The following is a 26,227-nucleotide window of genomic DNA, read 5'->3' as shown; positions in this document are numbered from 1 at the left end:
TTGGCACATTCTCACACATACTATCTCTTTTTTTTGCTGTTTTCTTCCTATATCTCTTTCAGACAATGCTCAAGGACGACTCCTTGCTACTCATACCAAATGTGTTGAAGGTGTTCTTGGAGAATGGACAGATTAAGTCCTTTACATTCGACAGCCGTACCACTGTTAGGGTATGTATTCACCACAGCTGTGCACGTGGGAAAATAACTGAATTTCAGCGTTGCTGTGGTTTTTACTTAAAGCGGCTAAAATCCATGTTAACCCAGCCCTGAGGTTCCTCTCACTTCTATGAGCATGTTAGTTACAAAGTTTTTGTTCACTCTGACAAGTATCTTTTCCAGCTTTTCTGGCCTCTGTTTGCAGGTAAAAACTCTAAAGACTAAGTGTACAGAACCAGCACAGCATCAGCTGGCAGACAGGAAAAGTTAGCGACTGGCTTATGAACACAGTGGAGCATTTAGCAGCTAAGCAGCCAAACATGCTTCCCAGGAGCTGCTAAGGACCAAAATAGGAGAGTGAATTTCTGTCACTCCAAATGAACAGTAGCGTTGCTCCATGTGTGTTGGATGTGTAATCAAGCAAAATGCTCGCTGACACACAACTTTAAATAGTGATCCTATGTCACAACTGTGTTTACAGTTTGATGTGCTGCCCCTATTTGACCAAAAAAATCAATTATTATAGGTTAACATTAGAACTAATATTGTAAATACATGAAAAAGGGCATAGTATTGTCTATTGGTTTTTCCAGGGCACAATATTGAATTACTATGGATTTTGGAGCTCCATGTAGAGCGATTATCAATACAACCTACATCTTCCCACACAAACTCGGTCAAGCCTTACTTTCAATTTTATATCTAATGAGTACTTGCTTTGAGAAAATGTACATTTAAAAAAAAAAAACAGCCATAGTTTTCTTTCTTCAACATATCAGTTTTTGGAGTTTAAAATCTCAGTAATGTGATTAAGGCCATAAAGCAACAAATGAATTCAGCCAGACAGAGGTCATTTCTGTCTCTATGTCAGCCTCTAAGATGAGTCTGACATCTCTGAGCAGACTCATTAAATGGACTCTATTAGATTTCACAAATCTCTCCTCAGCTCATGGAGGGAGACTGAGAGAGAAAAGGAGCAACACAGCAGCACTTTAAAGGAGAGATGGAAGAAGCTCGCCACTGTCAGCCTAATTAAATGGAATTTCAGCATAATAAAAAGGCCTGAATCAATACAACAATACCACAGATTAAATCAATGACACTATAGGATGCCCGGTTGTATACCCATTAGACTGTCTGTGAAATAAAGAAGCCTTCTTGCAGTATTCTGAGGTACAATCTATAGTATTCTGTGGGTCCCTCAGTTGACTGTTTGGTTTCCCCAGGCGTCATTTAATGCAAACCACACAGGTCAATACTGTTAAAACTGCTTATCGGTGTTTTTCAGAGAGAGCTGCCGCTGCTTAGGCTACATCAACAAATGTCAATTAAATTGTTTATGGAGGGCAGATCATTAGTGTATATACTTAACAGCTCTTAATTAGCCTCCAGACTGAGACTTAGGCAAACAACAGTAACATATCACTACAAGAGAATACACTGTCCATGCCTGTTATATATTAAGAGGGCAAAGAAACACTGAAACCTTATCCTCAGGCACAGCCCACAGTAAAAACTGTGAATTTCCCCTCAGACAGTGTTCTCTGTACCTTTCAGAAACAGGATATAGAAAAGCTCGACATCATTCATAGATACCGATCTGCACAAGAGCAGAAGCTTGCCCTGCACACCCCGACACGCAGACATTATTTTCTTAAATAGGATGCATTCACTGTGTGGAATAAAGAATATCTACGGAAGCTCTCATTGCACAACATGACAAATACGATATTGAAGTAAAGAGCCTAAACCGATCTCAAGGGTCTCAATTTGGGAAACTACCCTATACAAACACAGAGGGAATTCAGGTTGAAAATGCCCCCTGTCGATATATATTTTTGTTGCAACAGAATGTTCTTACTCTGGAAATGTATTTCAATCTCGAATCTGTTTCCATCGCTCTTCTTCCAGGATGTGATCTCCTCCCTGCAGGACCGCCTCTCACTGCGCTACATTGAGCACTTTGCATTGGTGCTTGAGGCAGGTGGTCTGGACCAGAATCAGAGGTTGCATCTGCTGCAGGACAACCAGCCTCTAACTCATGTAAGAAACCCAAAATGGCTAAATGGGTATAGGATGTGTGTAAAAATAACCGTTTCAGATAATAGATACAGCATGTTCACAGGATGAGCAGTATTAAAGCAATAACAGCAACCCTAAGCTATCAATATAACAGAACAAAGTGTTAAAATGAGAATCACAAAGAAGTGACTTGCATTTAAACTCACAGTTCAGTGTTTGTTGCCTCTGGTTTGGGTTGAGTTTGGTTTGGACAAATGTTCCAGGAGTGCGGATGCTGTGTCGTGTTGCTCTGTTGCCTCTCTATTGGTCAGATAAACTGGCAGTTATATTGCCAGAAAACTGGAAAGCAAGCCCAGAGCTGTGATACCATGGGCATCCAATCAAAACCACTACTTAAAAGTTAAAATTGAAATAACTTCCACAAGAAGTCAGATGATTCTGGTCACTGAAACTTTGATTTTGGATGCAAATCACAGTTCTTTCAGCTTCATCAGTTTCAGCACTGTCTCATTTTGTATTTATACTTTGGGCTGTTGGTCACTGGTCTGTGGTGACTTGGACAAAACTAAATCTGCACACATGTACTATATACATACATGGTGCTGCATCCGGAATGCACTAGCAGACTACCCTGTTCACCTATGGAAAATGATACTATGAAATTTGTGACTAATGCCAAAGATGTAGTTGGTTAGAGCTGATACTGTTGTGTTCCCTCAGGTGGTGCATAGAACATATTTCCAAGGGATGAAGTGTCTGTTCCGCATCTGCTTCTTCCCCAAGGACCCTGCAGACCTGCTGAGAAGGGACCCCGCCGCATTTGAGTACCTCTATATACAGGTGAAGTGCTGGATTCAAGTTGGATTTGAAAGGATGTCATTCAATCTCATGACACTGTTTGAGAGCCGGGGGTGCTGAGAGGGGGAGCCAACGATAAGACGTTTCTATAGGCAGCAGGTTTTATTTACTGTTTCCAATAGATTATGTTTACCTGTGCCTTCTGTGACTGATTTATGAGTTAGGAACAAAGCGTACGCCAGAGTCAGGCTTTAGACACAATGACCTTGCTGCAAGCTCTCCAAAAACGCTTTTACAATAGCTGCAGATATCTAACAGTCTTATGAATCTGGAAGCTGTCTAGCTGTGCACAAAACATTTCATCATGTCCTAACAGAGTCGCAATGACGTCATCAAGGAGCGGTTTGGCATGGACTGGAAATCTGACGTCACGTTACGATTGGCTGCTCTCCATATCTACATCACTGTGTCCTCCGCACGGCCCAATCAGAAGATCTCTCTCAAGCACGTCGAGTGAGTCTACAAACTAAATTAGCTTTCAAATGAACTTGTGAAAAATTACAAAATTGATGTATTGCATTTTTTTTTACCTCATTGACAATTTTGTGTAGCATACCAGCGAGTCCCACGGGGAAGTTTGTTCATTCAGTAATGTCTAAATGATTAATAATTAATCCCAACTGTATTAAAAACTCAAATTACTCAAGGATCATTTTCCCTAGGTCGTTATGAGACAAAGAAATCCATTGCTTTGTGAAATTACATCTCTCCCTCAATTTGCTCATTTATTCTTCAAAACCTCAACCTAGCAAGTAATTAGCTTCTGCCATCACAACCACAGAAGCAGAACAGCCCCACTGTGCTTGTAATAGACTTAGGGTGGCCATGTCAAGACAGGAGTCATAGAGGATGCAAGCTAGGCTCACCTTGTCCTCCCATGGGATGAAAAAAAAACTCCTTCCCTAGACTGTGATTAACTATTTCACTGCAGTTTTTCCTTTATGTGTATTCCTCTGCCATCTTCCCCTTTGCTCTTGATCACAGGAAAGAGTGGGGGCTGGAGCCTTTCCTTCCCCTCACTCTGCTCCCAACAGTAAAGGAGAAGAATGTGTGTAAGAGCCTGTCTCAGTTGCTGAAGACCTACCAGCATCCACCACCATCGGGCAACAAGGTTTCCTCCATATCAAACATTTTGACACTCATGTTTAATTGTGACCATTTCCATGATTGAAATATCTAGACGATTCTTTGTGGATGATTTTACTGTCTTACCTTATACTGCTATTAAACACATTTTTAGCACTGCAAATGCACAGACAGAGACCTCTGGCCAAAGTACCATACACTTGATTACTATTTACATTTAAATCTCATCGCTTTGCTGCTTCTTTAGAGGAGATTTTAATTCATTGTATTCTATGGTTATGTCTGCTTGATAACCAGTCCTTTATCTTAGGACAAGCCCTTCATTGCTATAGATGTAACTGTTGCATAAGACTTTATGATCAACATCTGTGGCTCAACAGTGCCCCCATGAGGACAAAGGAAGTGCTGGAGGAGAATTCCTCTTTCAGAGATGAGCGTTTCTTGTTTGTCATTCTGTTGACAGGTTCCTCCTCTCCAAGGAAAGCTACAGTACATGCGTGTGCTCAACGACCTCCCACCTTTTGGTGGAATACTGTTCCACACTGTTGGACTGGTAATACATTTTTCAGTCTTTGGGTGCAGGAATAAATGTGCCATCGCCCCATTTCCTTGATGTGTCTTTATTGTGCATGTGGTCGCACAGTTAGCTTGTTTTTTCAATGCACTCATGCAACATTTTAAAGAAATTGTACAAGCAGTTGGTTTGGAAAGGTATGATGTGGCATTTCAATATCATAAGCAAAAGCTAAAACCTCCTGTGTTTTTCTACAGGATGAGAAACAATCAGCTACAACACTACTGGTGGGTCCTCGACATGGCATTAGTCATGTAATTGACCTGAAAAACAACCTCACAACAGTTCTGGCTGAGTTCAGCAGGGTTGCAAAGATCCAGCTCTACCGAGAGAGCCAAGGGGTGGCTCGTGTGGAGATGACAATCCATGAGGCCAAGGTATGACCACAGTCTCTAAAGGTGGACACTACAATTACATTTGATAATAACAAGACACATCATTTTGCAGTAGAAAAAGTATTTTGCATGCCATCTCTTTAGAGAGGCAGTGTATGTTTGATTAAATTATTAAGCACAATACCGTTCCAACAGTTTCATAAATTATATTTCATCAGGTCATTACAAAACGAGCAGGCAATGCTTATTGCCTGTCCCCTAAATAGTCTCCTAATTCCCCTCCCTACCACCCTCTGCAGCCCCTGGTCCTACTTATGGAATGGCCTGATGCCAGTAACTTTGCATGCCTCATCTCTGGCTACTACAAGCTGTTTGTAGACCCTAAACGGACCATCTACTTCCGGACCGCTGGTCAGTCTCAGCTGACCAAGGCAGGTATGTTAGAGGTCTTCTTGACTTGTAAGGGATAATTTTGAACAAATGCTTTGCAATATACATCAAGTGAAAAAATAAATAAATAAATAAATTACACAAAGCAGCACTGTTTACTTGAAAAGCTTAAAATGAAACATTCATTTCACATATTCAGTGTTGTGTAAGTGAAAGTGTCTTTCTTTCAGCATCATAGTAGACACTGCATGACAGGCAATATTTGGTAATATTCATTGTATGCTCAGTCTACGTGGACATTGATCTGCTTCTTCATTGGCTGAAACCATTACCTGTAGTAACCAGGTTATTCTGGAACTACCATCCCATGGCGCCCTCTGCTGTCTCTCCTCTCATCTCAATCTTGACTCATTGGAAAGGATACTCCATGTTTTATAAAATAACATGATGGAGTTTTACAGCGAATTGGACTATTTGCTGTAATCATAAACATTTATGTTCAAACATGAACAGATCCTCTGCCATCTGCTGACTCAACCTGTAATCCACATAAAATAAGGATCATCATACCATCACATTCCACCAGAATCTAACCCTCCAACCTCAAACAAACGTCAACTTTTAACATCCATTTCTGAAATAACAAATAATCCCCATGTGACCACCAGCTGTCGCCTCTGCTTTCCCATCAGGATCATCTCTATTCCCACTAGTTCTTAACACTTCAAACTCTCCACTGCTCTGACAATTCTTATCCTCAGATTACAGAAGCTCCCACCATGCCCACCCACGTTCTGGGGCAACCAGCTTGCCAAGTGGAGGGCGGCGAGGGGACGAGAGGGAAAGCTCACACAGGGAGTCAGGGTCTGCAAGGGCCCTAGTTCCAGCAGAGTCTCAGCATCTAGGCCTGTGTCATGTTCACCTTCGAGAACAACAATTTCAAGAGCTCCAAGCACGCACTGAAGCTGAGCTAGACATCAATGAGAACTTTATTTCCCAAGAGCCCCCTGGGCGCCCCCGCACTAAGTCAGACCCCACCCAGCAGAGTACAGAGGAAATAGCTGGGGTTTTAGACAGCCCAGTAGCAGAGACTGCAGGATTCAGAATCAGAGCCCAAACAATGGGTCAATCACAGAAAACGGCACGATACTTCTGTGACTCCTGCAAAGCGAGGCACAGAGCAGAGGGTCTTACAACAGCAGCCAACAGTAGTGGGAGCTCTGGAAAACACTGTTCCAGCGCTTGTGCCTCCCGAGATGGAGGCGCTGTTGACCTCATGGCCCTACCGCCCCCAGGGAATGAAGAGGAAGATGAGGCAGATGGTGGAGGAGAGAAGCTGCAACCACCACCACCTGCTATCGCTGCCCCACCACCTGGCTTCAGGGACAACAGTTCAGATGAGGATGACACAAAGAGAGGGAGGAAGGCACGAACCAGTGCCAGCCCAGGGGTTGCCTCTGGGAAGCTGGCCCAAACCAAGGAAGACGTGCCTGTCACACTGATTGATAATGTTGCCACGAGAACAGTCCGTGATCATGCCCAGGAGCTTGATGATGCTCTGGTGTCAACCTTACAGGCACTAGAGGCTTTGGCAGCCTCCGAAGACTATCCCCACCACCCTCAACAGCCAACACAGACTGCAGGTCAACAGCCTCAGTCATGCCCACATCTCACACACAGAATTAACAATAATGTTGATCCAATAAATGCTACTTTTGTATCAATTAATATGACACAGTACATATGCAGTATATAGTATTTTAAGTAAAGTCTAACTAAACTCTCCTTCTGAAATTGCAAGAAAATCTTGTAAACACTTCAGGATGCTGAACAAACCCATAACCGATAACCCAAACTACAATAATATTAAAGTCAAGCTGAAAATATTATAGACTATGGTTTTACATGCATAAATGAAGAAGCAACAACAATAGCTGATTATTACAAATTGTTTACCTTAAAGACATAAAAAGCAAACCTGTTATTACATTTAAACCTTTTTGTAAATGAAAATTGGCCAACAGAAGTTTTCTGATTTCATGAACACAGAGTTGCAAATTTGCTAGTCTTTGCACATTTCTCAAGCCCACACATGCATCTGTATGCAAAGGCTGTAGTTTTTTAGGCTGGGTGAGACAAGCCCACTGGTGCAATGTTTGCTGGAAAGGGGTTATAAATCTGATCATGAAGTACTGAATTTGGAAACAAATGAAAACTATTCCAAATTTATATTTGCTCTTTTGTAATCAGGATGAATCTACTCAACTGCTAACGCCTGGTTTGATAACAAAAGTAAAACACAAATATTACAATATTTCTGTCTTGTTTCTTCATTATTGTAACAGTGTGATGTGTTCTTCTCCTCAGGGCTGATTGTCTTAGCTGCCATTACTCCTGAGTCATCATTGGACTCGGGCCATGAGACCAACTCCTCTGAATTAACAGATGTCTCTGAGATGGTGTCAGCTATGAAACAGAACCAGAACCAGGCCTACCTGCTGGCTCACCATATCAACAAGGAACGTATCCTCTGCCGCAGAGACTTCCCCCTGGCTATCCCTGGATGCACTGCAAAGACTATAGGGACTGGGGCCTTCTCTGTGGGTCAGATTCGTGCCGGCTGTCCACCCAAGCAAGTAATCCTCAGCAAGACTGTTCCCTTTAAAGTCAGTCCCAGTCAAGACTCTGCAGTGCTCAGTGTCGTGACAGAGCAGGGGGGAAATCAAGACACTACTCAGACTGAACAGAAAGTGGAAATGAAAGCAAACTCTGAGTCCACCAAAGCAAACACCCCTGATCCCCCTTCTAAGTCACCTGAAGAACTTAAAGTATCTGACACTGCATTGACAGCTCAAGTCAGTAAAGATAAGAAGTTATCAAATTCTTCTGGGGAGACACTGGGCCAAAATCTCTCTGATGGTATAAAGGGGAAAACTACAGCACCTCTTAATACAGATCCTAGCAACAAAGCCTTACCTATCCTCCTGCCTGTGGAAAGAACTGCCTCTGCCAAGATTTCTCCCACTAATATGTGCCAAGATGCCAAGACTGCCTCTAGTGAGACCATGAAGCCTTCAAGCTCTACAGAACTTCTGCCAGTTGATGACCTTTTCTGTACGTGCCCAGTGCAACAGGAGCCTGGGCCTCAACTAAGACTAAAAGACCCGCAAGTTCAGAAGGTAGTGGTGTTTCAATCCTCTTCCCCCACAGATGATGAGCGTCTTCGGGCCAAAGGCCTCCAACTGGCCAACAGCAAAGACAATGCAGTGAGAGTAGGAGCTGATTCTAGTTTGGCAAAACCCAGCCCTCAAATACAAACCAAGTACTCCCCTCGTTTGCCTGTAAAAGCTGAGAGAAAAGAAGTAGCTGAAAGCAAGGCTGAGGGTGCCCAGGGAAAATCCCACCTTGAACCACAGAAATGCTCCATAAAATCCTTACCTATTTTAGATGATCCAACACCTAGCCTCTCTGTAGATAAAGTCTCTACTCTTCCAGCCAGAGACTCAAAGAAGCAAGGCACTGGTAAGGGGAAGTCCCAGCGTAGTGCCCCTTTCTTGAGCTTTAGAAACCTCCTTTCAGCTACGTTCCCAGCAAGAATGCGAAGAGAAACAGATGAGCGAAGGGCTCAGTTGCAGAAAGTCCGTCAGTATGAGCTTGAGTTCTTGGAGGAGCTGCTGAAACCCAAGTCATCCCAGGCCGAGTTTTTGCCCCAGGGATCCTCACCTGTGCCCTCAGGCACTCCTTGTGCCTGCCAGCTCCGCACCAGCCCTGTCCTAAAGGCACCAGGTATCTCTAGGGAGCAGCGACGCAGTTGTGACTGTAAGCGAATGTGTAGGGGCATGCGACTACCTGACACACCAGTTGGCTCCACAACAGAGACACAACACAGAGGCAGAGAGAGAACTATCTCGAAGACCCCTCCATCAGTCTCCAAAGCCCCTCACACCCAAGGTGCTACAAGGAGACCTCAGACCTTAGAGATCAAAACTACACGAATACGATCTACCAGTCTTGAGTCAAGAGAGCCAAGGGGAGAGCATGGCTCCTGCTTGCCCACCTGTACTTCTCAAACAGACTGCATGGGAGCTCCACAATATAAGAAGCTCCAGAGGCGTTACAGCATTGGAGAGCTGGATAACAGCACTAGCACACCTGTGTATGCTGAGGTAAAGCCCAAAGCCAAGAGTCTAGAAAAGGAGATGGAGAGAGTGAGGGCCACAGGGCTGAGGCTCCCCACCCCAATAGAGCCAGTCCACACTCAGTCTCACCAGGCAGAGGGAAAGGGGAAAAAGGGTGTGTTTTTCATTCAGGGAGAAGAGCTACTGCGTGAAAGTAAAGATGGGACTGGCGAGGTGCTGCTGACCCTGCCCAGTGAAGACAGTGATGACAAAGATAAATGCTGCTCATTCTGTTTCTGCTATAGGAAGTGTGAGGCAGCAGATGAAAGTAGTGAGAAGGATGAGCTCTCATACTCCATACCCCTTCAGGTCCTTCCAGGCATGGAGCTGGACTCGCGTACCTTTCCTGTAGTAAGCAAAACACTCCAGGTTCTTAATGCAGAGGACTGCAGTGGGGAGGAAGAGGAGGAAGAGGAGGAGGAGCCACAGACACAGGAGATTGACCTGAGAGCCTGTGGTACACTGGAGGGGAGCCTGGCACGGGTACAGGCTCTACAGGGGAAAAGTTTCAGCCTGCCTGATGGTTTCCTAAATGCCCAGTTGGATGCTAATGAGTTGCTAGCTATCCTGCGTCAGTGTGCTAACAGCCCACAAGCTGAGGGTGAGGCTCGTCTTCAGCCCCCACAGATTGCAGAGTACAAGCAGGAGTTGGCGGTGCGCTTCAAAGAATTCCGAGCATCTTGTCGGCGAGTGGCAAGTGTTGAGAAAAGCCCAACACGTATGCTTGCTGTTGTGACAGCCAGCTTTCAAGTGTTGTGTGAACTAACTCAGACCTTCATTAAACTGGTCAGAGGGGTTCGTTCGGAATCTCAAAGGCTACAGCTATTGAGAAAAGTTGAGGAAGTAGCTATCAACTACACTTTGCTTCTGCGTGCAGCAGAAGAATCCATGGGGCACTCAAGCAGCTTGCCAACAAAGACAGTGAGTCCTCAAGTTTCCACCAACACCAATAACATGAGCTCACTCACTCGACCCATCAAAACTCTGCCTGCCCAGTAAGAACAAATCTGGCAGGAATGTAATCAAAACAGTCCAGAATGTGGGTGGCTACTCTATCCAAATTCATTATTTGTTTATTGTTTACATTTTTTACAAGTCATGCAATGAATTATCTTCAGTAAAAAATTGCAATGCAGCTGTTCCATCCCATGTTTACAGGCCCTGAGGTAGCCTCGTGGATCTTGTTTTGAAATATAAAGATACACCAAACTAATGCACAATGGAATAAGAACCCTACAACAGACTGGGTGATACAGGGCTAATCACCTCATATCACAATTCACAATATACATAAGTCATTATAGTATAATATTTTATATGTAATGTATATTTGAGTTGTGTCTACTTAGCAAATAATATAAAGTTTTGTGAAGAAAATAAGTGAAGAATATATTTGAAATGTATTGAGTTAAGAGAACTATACAGATTATATTAACTCATCACAAATAAATGTATGAGCTGGACAAAAACATTTCAGAGATCTCGTCAAGTAGCGACCTCTGTTAATCGCGTCGTCCAAAGCGTTGGTTGGTTAGATGGTGATGTGTGTGTTTGTTGAATCTTCTAACTGTTGTGATGCAAAATGGAGATCTCTGTTGGCTATGTTGACAATGTCTGGCGTACTGATACAAGAGAGAAAATGAAAGTGACAGTGTTGGAAACTGAAAACCGCTGAAAGACAGGTATGACATTTTAAATGATACTGACTGGCAGAGGCCCATTCTCACACTATAACAGCGCAGGTATGAAAAGCACCTGCTCAGGGCAGACTATGTAGCAGAGACTCAAGTCATCGTCTTATCCACTATACAGTAATGAGTGTCGTTACCTCACTCGGTTGTAGAGAAGGAATACCCACACTGTACTTAACAATGCACAGAGTGTATTTCACACCATCACTGATCCATGGCTCACTTGCGCCTCACTTGTCGTGAATCATAGTTTTAAATATAGCCATCTACTTGCAAGTGAGTACGCTTATCACTAGAATTTTGCACAACCTCTGAAATTAGCTCTGAAGTTGAAATGTATCTTTTAATGTTTGATTAAGTGTTTTTTATTCACTCTGCTGCTGAAAAAGTCACTTAAGTCCACACCACCAGTTTGACATAATCCATCCCCTCAAAGCTAAAGCTTACCTGTTTCAAAGGATCCTTTGTTTTTATTCAGGTTTTCAGATACAGTATAAACAAATTTGCTTTCTATGTGCTGTTATACATTGTGCAATTTAGCAAATATATAAGAAACACACAAAGTAGTTTTCTATGTATTTTAATAAAACTAACACATCTGTTTCCTGTCTGAAATCTTCTTTGTGTCTCATCCTCTTGTTATTCTTGGAAATTAATCACAGAGGCTTTATAGTTGTGCTGGCCTAACATGTATACTGGACATACTGTTAAAAGAAAGTGCTGTGAAACCACAACACTAAAGACAAGAAATGCGACATTGCTGTTTCTTGCGCAAAATGTATTGGTGAGTTTGCTGGGATACAACATGATACTCCACTGAACATTAAAACACTGTTTCCACCCTGAGTCCAGGTATTTAACTGTTAAGATACTGAATGCCATACAGTGGACATGCTGCAGTTTGAAATGTTCAATATTTCACAAACATTATAAATCAATAAAAAAGCAATAACTACTTTATAGCCACATTATGTTTTACTACTGCTGTACATTTGAGCCAGTTACCTCTTTTTGCTAGTTTGACATTTTTAACATGTCTTTGTGGGACAACGTCATTATTCATCAATTTAGCAATACAGCCCACCTTTAATTTCATTTTACACTGAGAGTTTGACGTTCAATATAAAAAAGAAAAGCAGGACTTCAGCTTTGTTGCATTTATTTCCTTGGTTTCAGGACACATTTATAGTGTTTACAAACGCTCCCTTTTAACAGTTTGTCCTTTGCTGTTACTGTTGCATTTTCCATAACCATATGCAGTGTTTTCTCTTTCACTGTACTGCATGTTTTCCCTTACGTATTCGACTTTCAGGGGCAGATACTTTGACCATTGAAGGTGATGATACTGTTTGTACAGATAATTTTCCAGTTCTAGAGCGGAAAACCAGGCAAAAATGAAAGGCCATGGTGGCAGGATGTTAATGTTTTGCAAATGATATTCAGTATGGAAATGTATGATTCTACACTGTAAATGTAAATAGTGCGATAAAAATATTTGAGAGAATAAGAAACACTTTTAAAACATTACTTGTAACATTAAGATTTATCCAAACTCTTCACTATTTTGTAAAAAAGGAAAAGATAAAACATGTCTGTAAGGTAATTATTTATAGTAGTAATGTAACATAGAGACTAATAGCAAAACATATATTTTAATGAGTATATTACGAGTATAAAGCATGGGACATGTTTATTTTTATAAACAGAAATATCAGATAATGTTCTCTCATCAGCACTTGAACATTTTAACATTATGATAAACATCTTCTGTGGTTGTCATTGTTCAGTTGCTTTGCTAAACTGTGTGGATTTGTCTGTGTTTCATTCACACGATGAGCCCGCCATGGCTTAATCCATTGTTTCTTTATGTGCACCTATTCATTCCTGTCTTTATTTACTGTCAATGATCTTGTCGTCACTGTGGTCTTCTGTCTGTGTACAAAGTTATCTCATGTTTTAAGAGCAATAAAGTATATTGTATAAACTCTTTCAGAGAATTTGGAAATGACATTGCATGCAGTAAACTTGTGGCAGTGACAGGGTGTCCACTGAGAGTGATGTCATGATAACTTATCAGGAAATGTCTCTCTTGCTGCTGCAGGCAGGTTCTTACCGCTGTGGTTGCTGTATTCATTTGCCACTGCTGTTGACTCAACAGTGCAAACCTCACTGACTTGACACAACACCAAATGGCTTTGTGCTGTTGACATTTAAGATAAGCGTACTTAAGGTAGGTTTTCCTGTGTTATCTGTATTATAGTTAGCATTTCAAGAGCAGATCAAAGCTCAGCCAACCACCAGCCAGCCAAGCCTCTTTGCCAAAAACAATACAGTAAGGTTCATTTGCAAAACTGACAAGAAAGCTAATACTGTGAAAACACAACTGTCTGTGGTTGTTAGAGATCTGTAACACACAGGTATATGCCACTGTTGTAGTTTTTTCACAGTAGACACTTTGACATGTCACAGCAGGAAAAACACAGGGGTAAATAATAAAATTAATGTTGGCTGAGTTCCATTTAGCTGCTTCAGCTTTAGGGTTCTTGTATTGTGCACACTGGCTCACGGTCTCACAGTCATAGTTTACTCGGTCACTTGAATGGACAGAGCCATTGCCATTGACTGTGTTTTTCCTAAAATGACAAGTCAAAATGTCTGCTCTGAAAAAGGCTTATACTTACTTCTTTTACAGATTTTGGTGAAGCACATTTGTCATTATGGTCCATGTTGCCATGTTGTCTCTGAGGTCCTAAAAGGTGTGCCAGGCACATGCCGGAGATCTCTGCCAAAAATGATAAAATTAGATTTCGCTTTAATGACAAACCCAATGGGGATGTGCGGTTTTGTTACCTCTGAATCTAGAGCATGGGCAGGCTAAATACCATTTTGTATAAACAATATCCAGCACCACAAATCTCAGATGAAGCTATATTGACAGTGTGTTAGCCTACAAATGCACTGCAGTGCCCCCCACGTGCCAGGAAGTGTGGTAAATATTCTACAAGCCCACATTTCCAGAGGACCCACAATCGATATTGCGGTTTGGAAAATACACATTAACGTTTCCTTAACGCCAGTATCCATGGTTTTTATTAAACAGCTTTATTAAATAGCTTTTTACTGAGGCAATGCAACGTAAAACTCCGGGACAATAGGCAGTTAAAAGTCGATGTATCTGTTCAACTACATACGAACTTACTTTGCGCTCATTTGCGCTTCTAATTTGCGCCAGCTCGCGGGGAGTTTACATGGTTGCACCTCGCTCGCTCACGTGCCTCTGTTGTCTCCTGGCTCCTCTGGCGGAATGACGTAAACACGGCAGAGCGTCAGTGAAAGCGTGCGCGCGGCCCCGGGAGAAGGAGCCGCACGCGTGATGTGTGGGACATAATGGTGGATAGGTAGGGAACACACTTTAGCTCGGTAAGAGTAGCTCATCAACTGTTGATCAATTTACACTCGCAGTCTTGGACTCTTGGCCTGCTCTGACTCGACAGCTGCTCGCCGCCGCTCCCCGCTCGGACTGAACGACACCCTGGATCGCAACAAAATGCCGAATATCAAAATATTCAGCGGCAGCTCACATCCGGACCTATCTCAAAAGATAGCAGACCGCCTGGGTCTCGAGCTGGGGAAGGTCGTTACGAAGAAATTTAGCAACCAAGAAACATGGTGAGTGGTTTGCTGCTGTGGCTACTTTAAAGACACTCGTAATAAGACGTGTGGCTCCTTTGTGTGCAAACGTTGTAGCCTAGCGACATGTATTTAATCAGAAACGTGGTGTAACGATGAAATTGCCGCGCAGTGTTGTTAGGAACTTGTAGTCCACGCATGGCTGAGAACACATGCTAACTAACAGCCTGGCCGGTGATTCCCCGGCAACAGAGCCACGTTAGCTGCCTCAATAAACTGAAATTATGTCACGTACCATATCATGTGTACTTTCTCATTTTCTGACTCAGCATGCTGTGCTTTAACCGTTGTTCACATCACACATAGACACAAGCAATTGTTTACCCTGTCTCATTTATCTCCTGCCTGCCATGGTGTGTTAACTCAGTGGCACTAAATGCTGTTTGTCTTGTCGCCTCTCTCCTGTTGCAGTGTGGAGATAGGGGAGAGCGTACGTGGGGAAGATGTCTACATCGTGCAGAGTGGCTGTGGCGAGATCAATGACAATTTGATGGAGCTGCTGATCATGATCAACGCCTGCAAGATCGCCTCTGCCTCCCGGGTCACGGCTGTCATCCCCTGCTTCCCGTATGCCCGCCAAGACAAGAAGGACAAGGTGGGGGTGAGGGATATCTGTCTAATTACTTCTGTCATGCCATTTGACAACCAACATCATGACAAGAAGCCTGCAGCCATGTTCATCAACAACCACTCGACAGAGCATGTTTGCTTTCTTTTTCTGTTTGTTTTCACTTCCCTCATTCTGTGTGTTTTGCTGAGTCAACTGCAGTTCCCATCTCCTTCCTCCTTCTGCAGCTGTTTGTCTGCTATTTATTCTCATTTCAACATTTTGAGCACATTGCATGAATGGAATGTTTTGCACATGTAATTATTGTGATGCAAGAGTAGATGTCCAGGAGGTTGTATTTAGCAGTAAAGGCTGTATTTTTCTAATATTTAGAAACATATTGCAGTTGGCCAAACATATTCATTATCTGACTGTTCTAGTTGAGTAAAAAACTGAATGCTGCCTCTGTGTGCTTAGCCATAATATTTACATACTGGTTATTTTTGCATATCACGCATCGTAGTATGTACTAAATAGTGAAATTATCAATTGTTAATCTGAAGACATTTTTGTTTTACCATTGTAGAGATCTTTAGTCTCACAGATTGTAATATTTGACTGGTATGATTTTACTAAATGGCTAAGCCCTCAGTGAAGTGTTATTTTTAGAAACAAGCAATGCTTGCCAGTTCACTTATTCCATGTGACTGAAGAGATCTATTTTCATTGCAGAGCCGCGCCCCTATCTCTGCCAAGTTGGTGGCCAACATGTTGTCAGTGTCAGGTGCCGACCACATCATCACCATGGACTTGCACGCATCACAGATACAGGTGAGTAACACAAGGGCAGACCTAAACGGAAGTGCATCTTATTCACTGCCCTGCCATTAATCTGTCCTTAGTGTAATGTTTTTGTTTGACACTCCAAACCCATGTGTGCCTGATTTCTGGAGAGCTACAGTATAAACCTGACTGTCATAGCCTTACGTTGTATATAGATGTCAACGAAGGACAAAGGGAGATATGAGCCTTCTAATGGTCCTCCCAGCAGGTAGTATCTGTTCAGCTCCTCTGACCACAGCCCATATACCTCTATTGTCTTGTTTCAGGGATTCTTTGATATTCCTGTTGATAACTTGTATGCAGAGCCAGCTGTGCTAAAATGGATCAAAGAGAACATCCCTGAATGGAAAAACTGTACCATCGTCTCACCAGATGCAGGAGGAGCCAAGAGGTATGGCAGAGCAGCTTGTGTTCTACCCTTGAGCATAGCTTTCTCTTACTGTATCTCCCCTGGAATTTACTTTTAGATTAAACGTTTGTTGGCTTTGCTTATCTTTGACAAGGCTCTAATTTGATGTGTGCATATGCTGTTTTTTACACTTTGGCATGCATACTGGCTCTAACTCGTGGACATTATGCTTTGCAGGGTCACCTCAATAGCAGACAGATTGAATGTGGACTTTGCTCTTATCCACAAGGAGAGGAAAAAGGCAAACGAGGTCGACCGCATGGTTCTTGTTGGAGATGTGACAGACCGGGTTGCCATTCTAGTTGATGACATGGCTGACACATGTGGTACAATATGCCATGCTGCTGACAAGTAAGCCCCCTTTATTTACCTTTTTGTGGTAAATACATTTGGAACTTTACAGCCTAACAGAAGACTTGACCACAGGCAAGTGGGCTACTGTGGTTACTGGTCCTGATCCATTTAGAGACCTCTGTTCCAGGATCTGTCCAACCATGTGGCGATATGTAATGCATTACCCTGTTTCTCTCCTTCAGACTAATTTCTGCTGGTGCCACCAAGGTGTATGCCATCCTAACCCATGGCATCTTCTCTGGCCCAGCTATCTCACGCATCAACAATGCCTGCTTTGAAGCTGTGGTGGTCACCAATACAATCCCTCAGGAGGAGAAGATGAAGCATTGTCCCAAAATACAGGTCAGGATACAGCAGTTACTGTGGTTTTGTGTAATGTTGCAAATGATCGTTTTGGTTATCTTCGGAAGGTTTTTTTTTTTTTTTTGTAGGTGTTAAAAAAATGTTTTCCGACAGCCCAAAGTGAAATAACAGTCATTAGTTTTCCGACAGTCTGTCTATCCAACCGTATTCACAACATCCCATCTTCTCTCCCTCCAGGTTATTGACATCTCCATGATCCTTGCAGAGGCCATCCGTAGAACTCACAATGGCGAGTCTGTGTCGTACCTGTTCAGCCATGTCCCCTTGTAACAAATCGTGTCTGCCATCCACTGTGTGCTGTTACACCAAATAAGAGAAGAGGGAATTCCCCAACCCAGACACTACCATTAGCAAAGATGTCCTGCTAACTAACCATGGGGAAAAAAGAGAATGAACTGTCATGTCTGTTACTAATGCTGAACACCCCACCCCCCCCCCCCCCCCCACACACACACACACACACACACACACACTTCACACACATCCCTTCCCTCTTGAGCAGTGTCCCCTTCATGTCTGGGGCACCAAAGCAATCGCAAGCTACCAATAGGCCAGCGTATTTATTGTACTTGGGTAAATAAGTGTTTATCCACTGTGAAGTCTGTCCCCTGTTTCATAACACATAGACACAGAGCTTCTCCCCACCATTTCACCTCTCCAGTAGTCATTTCAGGCTGTCATCAGAGAGCTTATATCACGATCCCTGGCAGGTTGCAGTGGTCAGGAGAAGCGTCTGCCATATAAAGCTGTTACAGTGCTTTTTGTTACAATGAACAAGTGCAGTTTTTCATGTTGCTCTTGTATTCTCTGCTGTTTGAAAGATAGTAAATGAAGTGAATGTGTGTTGAACTAGTTTACAGTGCTACTGAAGCTCCACTCAACCAAGAGTGCCTCAACAGTCTGAAATGAAATTATTTTTTTCTCCCATCTTCTCCTCCCCCACCCCCTCCTCCTATTTAGCTGTGTTTATTTTCCCCACTGGATGAAGAATTTGCTCGTGTCAAATCCAGCCATAGAAGATGTTTTGGGATGTTTCTTTCAACTCTTGAGGTGCCCTCATTGAGTGGGGTTGGCCCAGTGTCCAGGTGTTACCTTTGAGGTTCTGCATTGAAGGTCTTTCTATAGAGAAGCTGTCAGGTTTTTAGTTTGGGGTCTCTGCAGGCTGGAGCTTCCGTCAGAAATGTTCACCTGCTATTTTTGTTTGTTTTTCTTTTCATTTTTTGTCCTTTTGTATGTCTGGAGGAAGGATCTGTCATAAATGTGCATAATCCAAACCTTTGTGTTTTACTTTTTCAGTAGGGTGAATGCATCAATTATGAGGATGCATTCTTAATAAAATTGAAAATGCGCAAAATCTTAAACCTGACACTTGTTTTTGTTATTTCTGTCATGAATGTATCATATCTAGAAGCTTTAGTAGCTTTTAAGTTACATGCAAGATCAGGACCAGTTCAGAGAGAGTGCTTTTTCTTTTCTTTCTTTTTTATCATTTTAGTGTTTATTTGACAGAGATGATGCACAAGCCATTTATTGCTCCCGATAAAGCTAGAAGCTAATTACCATCTGCAGCCACTGACTGAGGCCCATCCATCCATTGACCTTAATATTTTTTCTTGGTCTATATTTTGTAGGTTTATTCCTGTATTTTTAGACTCTATTTTGGCCAGTAAATAAATAAAATCTAAGAACTGTACTGAGAACTCTAACAGCTCCAAAAAATGTCGAATCCAAATATATTTGTTATTAGACTCATTACCTCTGTAGTGCAAAAGGGTGAAGTCAGTAAAAAAACAAATCCTGTATGATATAGGAACACTAGCTAGTAGTGAATACTTGAAACAGCAGGTACATTTTCACATTGAGCCATGGATGTATTAGGCCCGTGTAATCTCATAACACATTCATGCATGGAACACGCCCTTCTTCCGGAGACATGACTTTGACTGACAGGCAAACTAACCAATCGCCGACCACATGACGTAGACCGTCTTGGCCAATAGAAGGGGTGAGCCAATAACAGACACCGGCAGATTAATGCTCAGTACGTCTGTTATGTTGTCGCCGCTGTACATCGTCTGCCGGGGTTTTGGCACTTTATTCCTCTCGTATTCGGGGAGAAAACGTGCTGCGATCGTATCTCGACGATTCACCAGAAATTAGCCCTCTCCTCTTGCAGTGTTGAATCAGAAGCTCGGGCTGCCTTCAATTTCCAACAATTATATAATCGGTATTTAAGTAGACCCTCCGCTTTATATTTTCCGTTTTTTGCTGCCTGGTCCCATCTGGCTGAGTAAGTAAGTTTTATCTCTGATTCGTCTTAAATGTGACTGATCTCTGACTGTAGCTCATGTTATTTTAGTGTAATGTCCTGTAGGTTTCTCCCCTCTGATGTTTGTGTCACGTCTTATTTTCACTATCAGCATGACAGCGTCCTGACACTGAAATGATGTGATTCAGTTTTTCAGCTCAAGGATGGCACAAATCCCTGATCATAAAAAAGATAAAGAGGCCCCTGAGGACCCAATGGTTAATTTGAACAGCTATCTGCACGGTGGGACCTCCAGCTTGCTGTCCACCCTCATCGTCTTCCCTGTCTACAAAACTGTTTTCCGTCAACAAATCCACAACACCGCCGTCCACCAGGCAGTGGGACAGCTCTACAAAGAGGGACCTGTGAAGCTCTACAGGGGCGTGGCCCCACCATTACTGATGAGGACACTGAATGGCACGCTGCTCTTTGGCCTCCAGGACACCCTCCTCCACCATCTCTCCCTGTCATCCCAAAATGTCATCTCCACTGCTGCCCTGCCTGCTCTGGCTGGGTTCGGCGCAGGCATGGTAGAAGCTGTGGTTCTGACCCCGTTTGAGCGCGTCCAGAACGTGCTGCAAAACGGTCAAAACGACAGCCGTCTGCCCACCCTGAGGAGTGTTCTCACCAGGCTGAAGACACAGAGGCTGGCGTTAGGCTACTACAGAGCCTTCCTGCCCATCGCTGGCCGCAACTCTCTCGGCAGCTCCCTCTACTTTGGCCTGAAGGGGCCCATGTGTGCTGTCGTGGCAGGACAGGGGCTCTCTCCAATGGTCTCCTCCTTCATCTCAGGGACGGTGACCTCCATGGCAATAAGCTTGGCTCTATACCCGCTGTCTGTGCTTGTGGCAAACATGCAGGCACAGGTGGGAGGGGAGGTGAAAGGGGTCGTGGCTTGCTGGAGGATGCTATGGAGGTCTCGCCAGCGGAGCGTGGCTCTGCTGTACCGAGGAGGTTCTCTGGTTATTTTGAGGTCATGCATTACTTGGGGAATCACCACTGCCATCTATGACAGACAGCAGAAACCTTCAGGCTGAAGAGACATGGTTAAAAATAGCTGGTTTTATTATTTTACATAGATTTAAAATAGCATTTCTTTATGTTTTTGCCCCTTGTATTGTATTTCTTATTGCTCTTTCAGTACACTTTCCTCAAGTGTTCACCGCTCCATGCAGGTACGCTCACCATTAGGCCTTTTTCACAGCAGACAAACTGTCACTGAAGGATAAGCACAGGTGTTACAAACAGCAGTAACGATGCCTCTGTCCTGTTGAAGCGTCCCAGTGAACCATGACAGTGTAACAGTGAGCCAGCACGCACAATACCAGGAAAATGAAACCGAAGCAACTAAATGGAATTCAGCCATGGCTCATTTTATTATTCACACCAGTGCTTTTCCTTTTTTTCAACTAACACTGCCAAGGTTGTGTGTGAGAATGCACAAGCAAGGTGAAAGCATCGCTGCCGGGAGTCTGATCTCTGAGGTGGTGGCCACATATTTATTATGTACCAAAGTTTGTGCACTAGCGACATAAATATGGTGCTCATGAATCATAGGTGCCTTGTATTTTGATTGTCCTAAAGGGAACTTCACCAGTTTTACTCCACAAAATCTGTTTACTCATCCTGTGAAATTAGTTGTATCATGTTCTGAGGGGTCTTTGCTTTTTTCAAGTAATTGGTTCAGTTTTTCCTTCATTAATGTGGTAGAAAGAAGAAATGACAGGTGATGATGGGGCAGCAAATGTGCAAAACATGCAGCTGGGCTAGAACCAGGGAGGTTGTGTAACATGATGAACAACTCGGCCACCAGGATGTCCATGGAGCTTTCTAAACTGATGATATAACAAAAAACCTGCATTTCAAATTGGGGGCAAGCAGGCAAGCAGGGTGTAAAAAAAAAAAAATTGGTTTCAGCCATGCTTTTTAGGACTGGACCCATATGAGGGCGCTAAAGGTCGGGATATCTGAGCCTCTGCTACCTCAATTTTGTCTCTTCATGTCTTCAAGTGCAATACTATCACTGACGATCCAAATTTAAGTGCATAAAGAAGATGGATGCAAATTCAAGGTGTATTGTCAATATATTATTTCATTTTCTGTATAAAGGAGATATTACTTATGAATATCTGGGCTGGAACAAATGAATGTCCTGGATGAGAATGTACATGGAGATTGCACGTTTTCTCCATGTCTGCATGCAGGTTACGTTAATATAGCGCTGTAATATGCTGTAAACCCACCCACGGTTGTACAAGTGTGTGACAGGCTCCAGCCCCCTGCGATCAGAGTGAGCCCATGGATTGAATAAATCAGTTTTTCACTACATATCTGTTTGACTGTGAAAGAGAAATGTCAGCTGTCTGTCTGTCCTCAACAGATACTGTGAAATTAACACATAATAACATTATTGTGATATTATAAAAAGTATAAATAAATGAATCATCATTCGTGCATTTCAGTGGTTCCTATTATTGACTTATTGGTCTCATGCTTTTCTAATAGATTCAAGTCAAGTCATGTCATGTCATAACCAGTCCACTAGATGGTGCTGTGTTGAAAGTGAAAAGCAGGACTCATCCGCACCAACCATCATAGGATGTCGGTGCGCTGATGAGCTGTACAGTGGCTGCAGGCTACGCTCATCCTCACAGGTACCGGGAGGGGGGAATTATTCATTTGATCGCAACAAGAACGGACAGCAATGGTTGAGAAGCGGCCTGTAATATTTCCGGGAAGTCAGGCATCAGGCGTGTCCAATTAAAAGTCTTTCTCTGAGTTCCGGCAGCCAATGAGAGCAGGAGCCTCCGTGTCCATGTTTGCGTGCAGAAGGGCGTGTGGACTCTATTTAAACCGCTGGCTTTGCACAGATTACACAGACGCATCATACCTGAGAAGGACACTGTCACTGCACACCCCTGCACCAGGTAAAATGATTCTGATTTGACTCTTTATTAGCTCGTGCATTCAAAAGGACAATTAATAGTTGCAATGTAATGCAAACATAGTTAATGTTAAGAAATGATATCTATGTATCATTGCCTTATAGGCAACATTTCTACTGTAGGCCATGCAGCCATTCCAATGCAGCTGGACTACTGTTACGCTGATTACTCAGTGTCAGTGTGGGGTGTGCAGGTACCCTGCAGCCCTGCATTCCCCTGCACACTTCATCAGCATTTAACTGTTGTTAAAGACTTGCATGTTCACCTGTCACATCCTCGCTGATGATGCTGAGTATAAAAGTGTGCAGCTCTTTGAAGCGCCCAATCTGCAGGTGTGCACGGCATGATGATGTTATAGTCCATCAGGCTCCACGTTGAAGTCACTGAACTGTTTCAAGCGGACACTGTGCAGAAAACACGGTCCTCTTGCTTTAGTCGTCTATCTTCTCCTAAACTGTTATGTCCTCGTCAAACTTTTTTTTTCCCTGGGCAGAAGCAAAGCTGAAGGACTTCATGTTCCCCTCTCGCTTCCCTGCTGGCCCCCTCTTTAACCCTGGTGTGCATCTTACATTTTCCTCCTCTCTTTAATGACCACACATAAATGAAAATCAGTGTGCAAGTATAGCATGATTGCTCCCAATGGCAGTACTGTAAATAACTGCACAGTGTAACCTGACACCAGGTAAGAGCTGTTTGTTCATTGTGAGCAGGTCGGTTGTAAAACAGGTACATGTTGATTCTTGTGACTGGCTTACATAACTCCAGAGTGCAGCCCAGAACTGTCCTGTTTAACTGAGGTGGGGCTTGATTTGTGCACCTGTGAGGGCATGCCCTGCAGACAACATCTTGAGTGATGAGAGGATAATGTGCTCAGGTTTTCTCATGCGTGAAATTTTTTCAGACCCGGTTAATAGTCCAAATCTGCTTTTTGAATCCCCATTGTCTTCTCTCTCTCCCACTTTTCTTCATTAGAAACCTGCCAAAATGAATGAAAACCCAGTCAATGCGGAGGTGCAGCAGTTCAACAAGGGCAAGCTAAAGAAGACTGAAACAGCAGAAAAGAACCATAAGCCAACCAAGGAGGGTAGGTGTTACGGAGGAAAGGAGTGTGCTCTCAACATAGTACCAATCTCATCGCTCTCGATCCAGGTTTAACCTTTCCTTCAGCTCCTCCCTGCATATCCCTGAGACAGATAGCTGCAAACACTGCATCACTGATTAACTGCAGGCACACACTCAACTACCTGAGAGCTCCTCCTTGCTCAGCTTAATGCCAACCTGTCCACCCCCATCCGTTTTCCATAAGATCTCTGTCTCTAAGGCGGTGAGGAGCAAACGGAGCGTCATGCTATCCAGCGCTGTGTGTGTGTGGGGGGGGGGGGGGGGGGGGGATTCAAGAGATTCACTTCAGATGCGGTGTGCAGCAGCAGCAGCAAGGGCAGAGTTTCAGCTGCAGTGTGCTCTGACTGGCATGTCAGCGGGGAGGCACCCGAAGCAGGCGGCGCTGCCGGTGCCGTGAGAGAAAAGTCCACTTTAGTCCACTGTGGCTTTTACTGTCCAGTTTTTAGTTGAATTCCAAGCATTAAAGTGAGACTGTGTAACTTTAACACACCTCACTGCCACAGCCTGACTTGGTGTGGTATGACCAGCAGCTTATGGTGGTTTTAGCATCTATCGTCATCCTGTAAATGATACTGCTGAGCAAAAGTTTAATTAATTGACTGTAATCATGCCTTTATTTGTTTCAGAGTTTTCACTCCAGTGCCGCGCTCAGACATATTCTACATTTAGTTTTATCTTGTACATTGCTGCAGAAATCATAGTTAGACATCACAATAAAGAGGCCCTCCATAGGCAGCCAGTGAAAACAGTTGCATAATGTCCTCTGTGTGTGTTCAGATTGATTAATATAGGATGTATGAAGACACTTCAGGACTAATCTTTGATGTCAGGACTCAATTATAGTTTGCTCACCTCACCTCTGTCTCGGTCTGTCTCTCCGTCTATGATCCCACAGAAATTGAAGAGGAGAAGAAAGCCATGAAAGAGGGAAATTAACTGAAATGCACCTGTCATGATTCCTCTCCTTCAGTCCTGCCCTGTTACCTGCTCCTCCTCTAATTAGGAGTCCTGTCCATCACCTCCGCCTCTGCCTCTGTTTTCTGTTCCGCCACGTTTGATAAAGAAATGGTGTTTTGGTTGATGCTACGGGGAAAGATCTGTCTGTAATCCCAAGTCAATTAATGCAATGGATGTATTTTAATGTGCTTTCAAGCTTAGGCAGGTTTTGAAATAGAAAAGGAGAAAACTCATAAATATGTGTATTAATGGAAATCCATCAATGATACTGCATTTTTAAGAATACCATAAGTATGCCTGTAAATGGTGCCATTCAGGTCATGTCTGGAAAAATAAGATGATATTTTTGCTTTAATAAAAATGGATGTGTCAAAAATGATTTGCTTGAGTTGCATTTGTGTGTATTTTGTCAAACTGACTTGCAGCTAAACCTTATTCATTTAAAATGTATTTGAACAGATTTTGTAAGGACAGGATTGTTTCCGATGAAAGCTGGACAAAGTGATCATGTCAACCATGAGAGGCAAACCAAAATGAAAATACTTACATTTAAAGCTCAGGTACACCTTCTAGCTCAGTTATTGCGGCATGTTTCCTATTTTTTTCCTCCCAAGACCTATTGTCATTCTATTCATATACCTTGAGCACAAATTGTGCTGCTTCAGTGCAAATACAAAAACAGGTTTCACTTTTTGGACCCTTTTTCACAACCATAAGCAGCTTGTTGCCAACAATGGCGCCAAAATGTTAACAGTAAGGGACACTCTGTCTCTGCTGTTACGTGGTAAAGTTTGGTGGGTTAGAAAAAGGTCTTGACACCTGTTGTCAAATCCAGGTTGTGTGTGAGTTTACTGCAATGCATGTCTGTGAGCACGAATATTCAGTTTGCCTTGGCTGCCAATGAGCTACACATGTTGGACTTCAGTCTTGAATTGTTGAGTGAGTCCTTCTCGCCCGGTGAAAACCTCCATCCAGAGTTACAACAGGTCTAAGCCTGCTGGATAAAAGGGAGTGGATCAGCTGCAGGTGTAACACATTCCACACTGCCCGCATGAAATATGGTTTCTGTTATAAAAATTGGTTTAAATTTAGTTTAAAATTTAGTTAATAAATTTAGTTTCCGTAGGCAGGGGTGTCACATTCACATGTTCTGATATGCATATAAAGTATGAAATGTTCCCACTACTCTCGTGTCCTGGCAGTATGAACCCACTTTGGGACGCCCATATTGAGGAAATGCATCACATGGATCAGTGCCTGAGCTTCTTTTTTTCCCCACAGACTATGTGTGGATTGCTTTAGACAGTACAGGCTGTGTTTTTCCACAACAAGCCTGTTCATGCTCACATAACAGCATGCAAGCAAGTGAGACATACTTTATAACATCTAATTGGCTT

At 43.1% G+C, this 26,227-nt stretch overlaps 3 protein-coding genes across 4 annotated transcripts; all 3 read left to right on the top strand.

The window, feature by feature from the left end:
- The first annotated feature begins 62 nt into the window (after positions 1-62).
- frmpd3 (FERM and PDZ domain containing 3) lies at positions 63-11,000 on the top strand. Its single transcript, XM_041944301.1, has 10 exons — positions 63-170; positions 2,070-2,201; positions 2,901-3,020; positions 3,355-3,491; positions 4,023-4,149; positions 4,588-4,677; positions 4,896-5,075; positions 5,333-5,468; positions 6,185-7,066; positions 7,791-11,000. The coding sequence occupies exons 1-10, from the start codon at positions 66-68 to the stop codon at positions 10,598-10,600; spliced, it is 4,719 nt and encodes a 1,572-aa protein (XP_041800235.1). The 5' UTR covers positions 63-65; the 3' UTR covers positions 10,601-11,000.
- A 3,653-nt stretch (positions 11,001-14,653) lies between these two features.
- On the top strand, positions 14,654-18,853 carry prps1b (phosphoribosyl pyrophosphate synthetase 1B). Of its 2 annotated transcripts, none has more exons than XM_041943836.1 (7): positions 14,654-14,961; positions 15,394-15,577; positions 16,262-16,360; positions 16,639-16,763; positions 16,959-17,132; positions 17,318-17,477; positions 17,676-18,853. In XM_041943836.1, exons 1-7 carry the CDS (start codon positions 14,840-14,842, stop codon positions 17,766-17,768), a joined length of 957 nt encoding a protein of 318 aa, XP_041799770.1. In that variant the 5' UTR covers positions 14,654-14,839; the 3' UTR covers positions 17,769-18,853. The 2 variants fall into 2 exon arrangements, with proteins under 2 accessions (XP_041799770.1, XP_041799768.1); XM_041943834.1 differs by having other exon boundaries at positions 15,394-15,583.
- An 869-nt stretch (positions 18,854-19,722) lies between these two features.
- On the top strand, positions 19,723-22,122 carry LOC121611872 (solute carrier family 25 member 53-like). The gene is made up of 2 exons (XM_041944588.1): positions 19,723-19,788; positions 19,956-22,122. The coding sequence occupies exon 2, from the start codon at positions 19,971-19,973 to the stop codon at positions 20,841-20,843; it is 873 nt and encodes a 290-aa protein (XP_041800522.1). The 5' UTR covers positions 19,723-19,788; positions 19,956-19,970; the 3' UTR covers positions 20,844-22,122.
- Positions 22,123-26,227: the final 4,105 nt, after the last annotated feature.

Source organism: Chelmon rostratus, chromosome 9 (assembly GCF_017976325.1).
Source record: "Chelmon rostratus isolate fCheRos1 chromosome 9, fCheRos1.pri, whole genome shotgun sequence".
Taxonomy (NCBI): Eukaryota; Metazoa; Chordata; class Actinopteri; order Chaetodontiformes; family Chaetodontidae; genus Chelmon; species Chelmon rostratus.
Note: the sequence above shows the minus strand (reverse complement) of the source record. Positions and strands in the feature narration are given on the sequence as shown.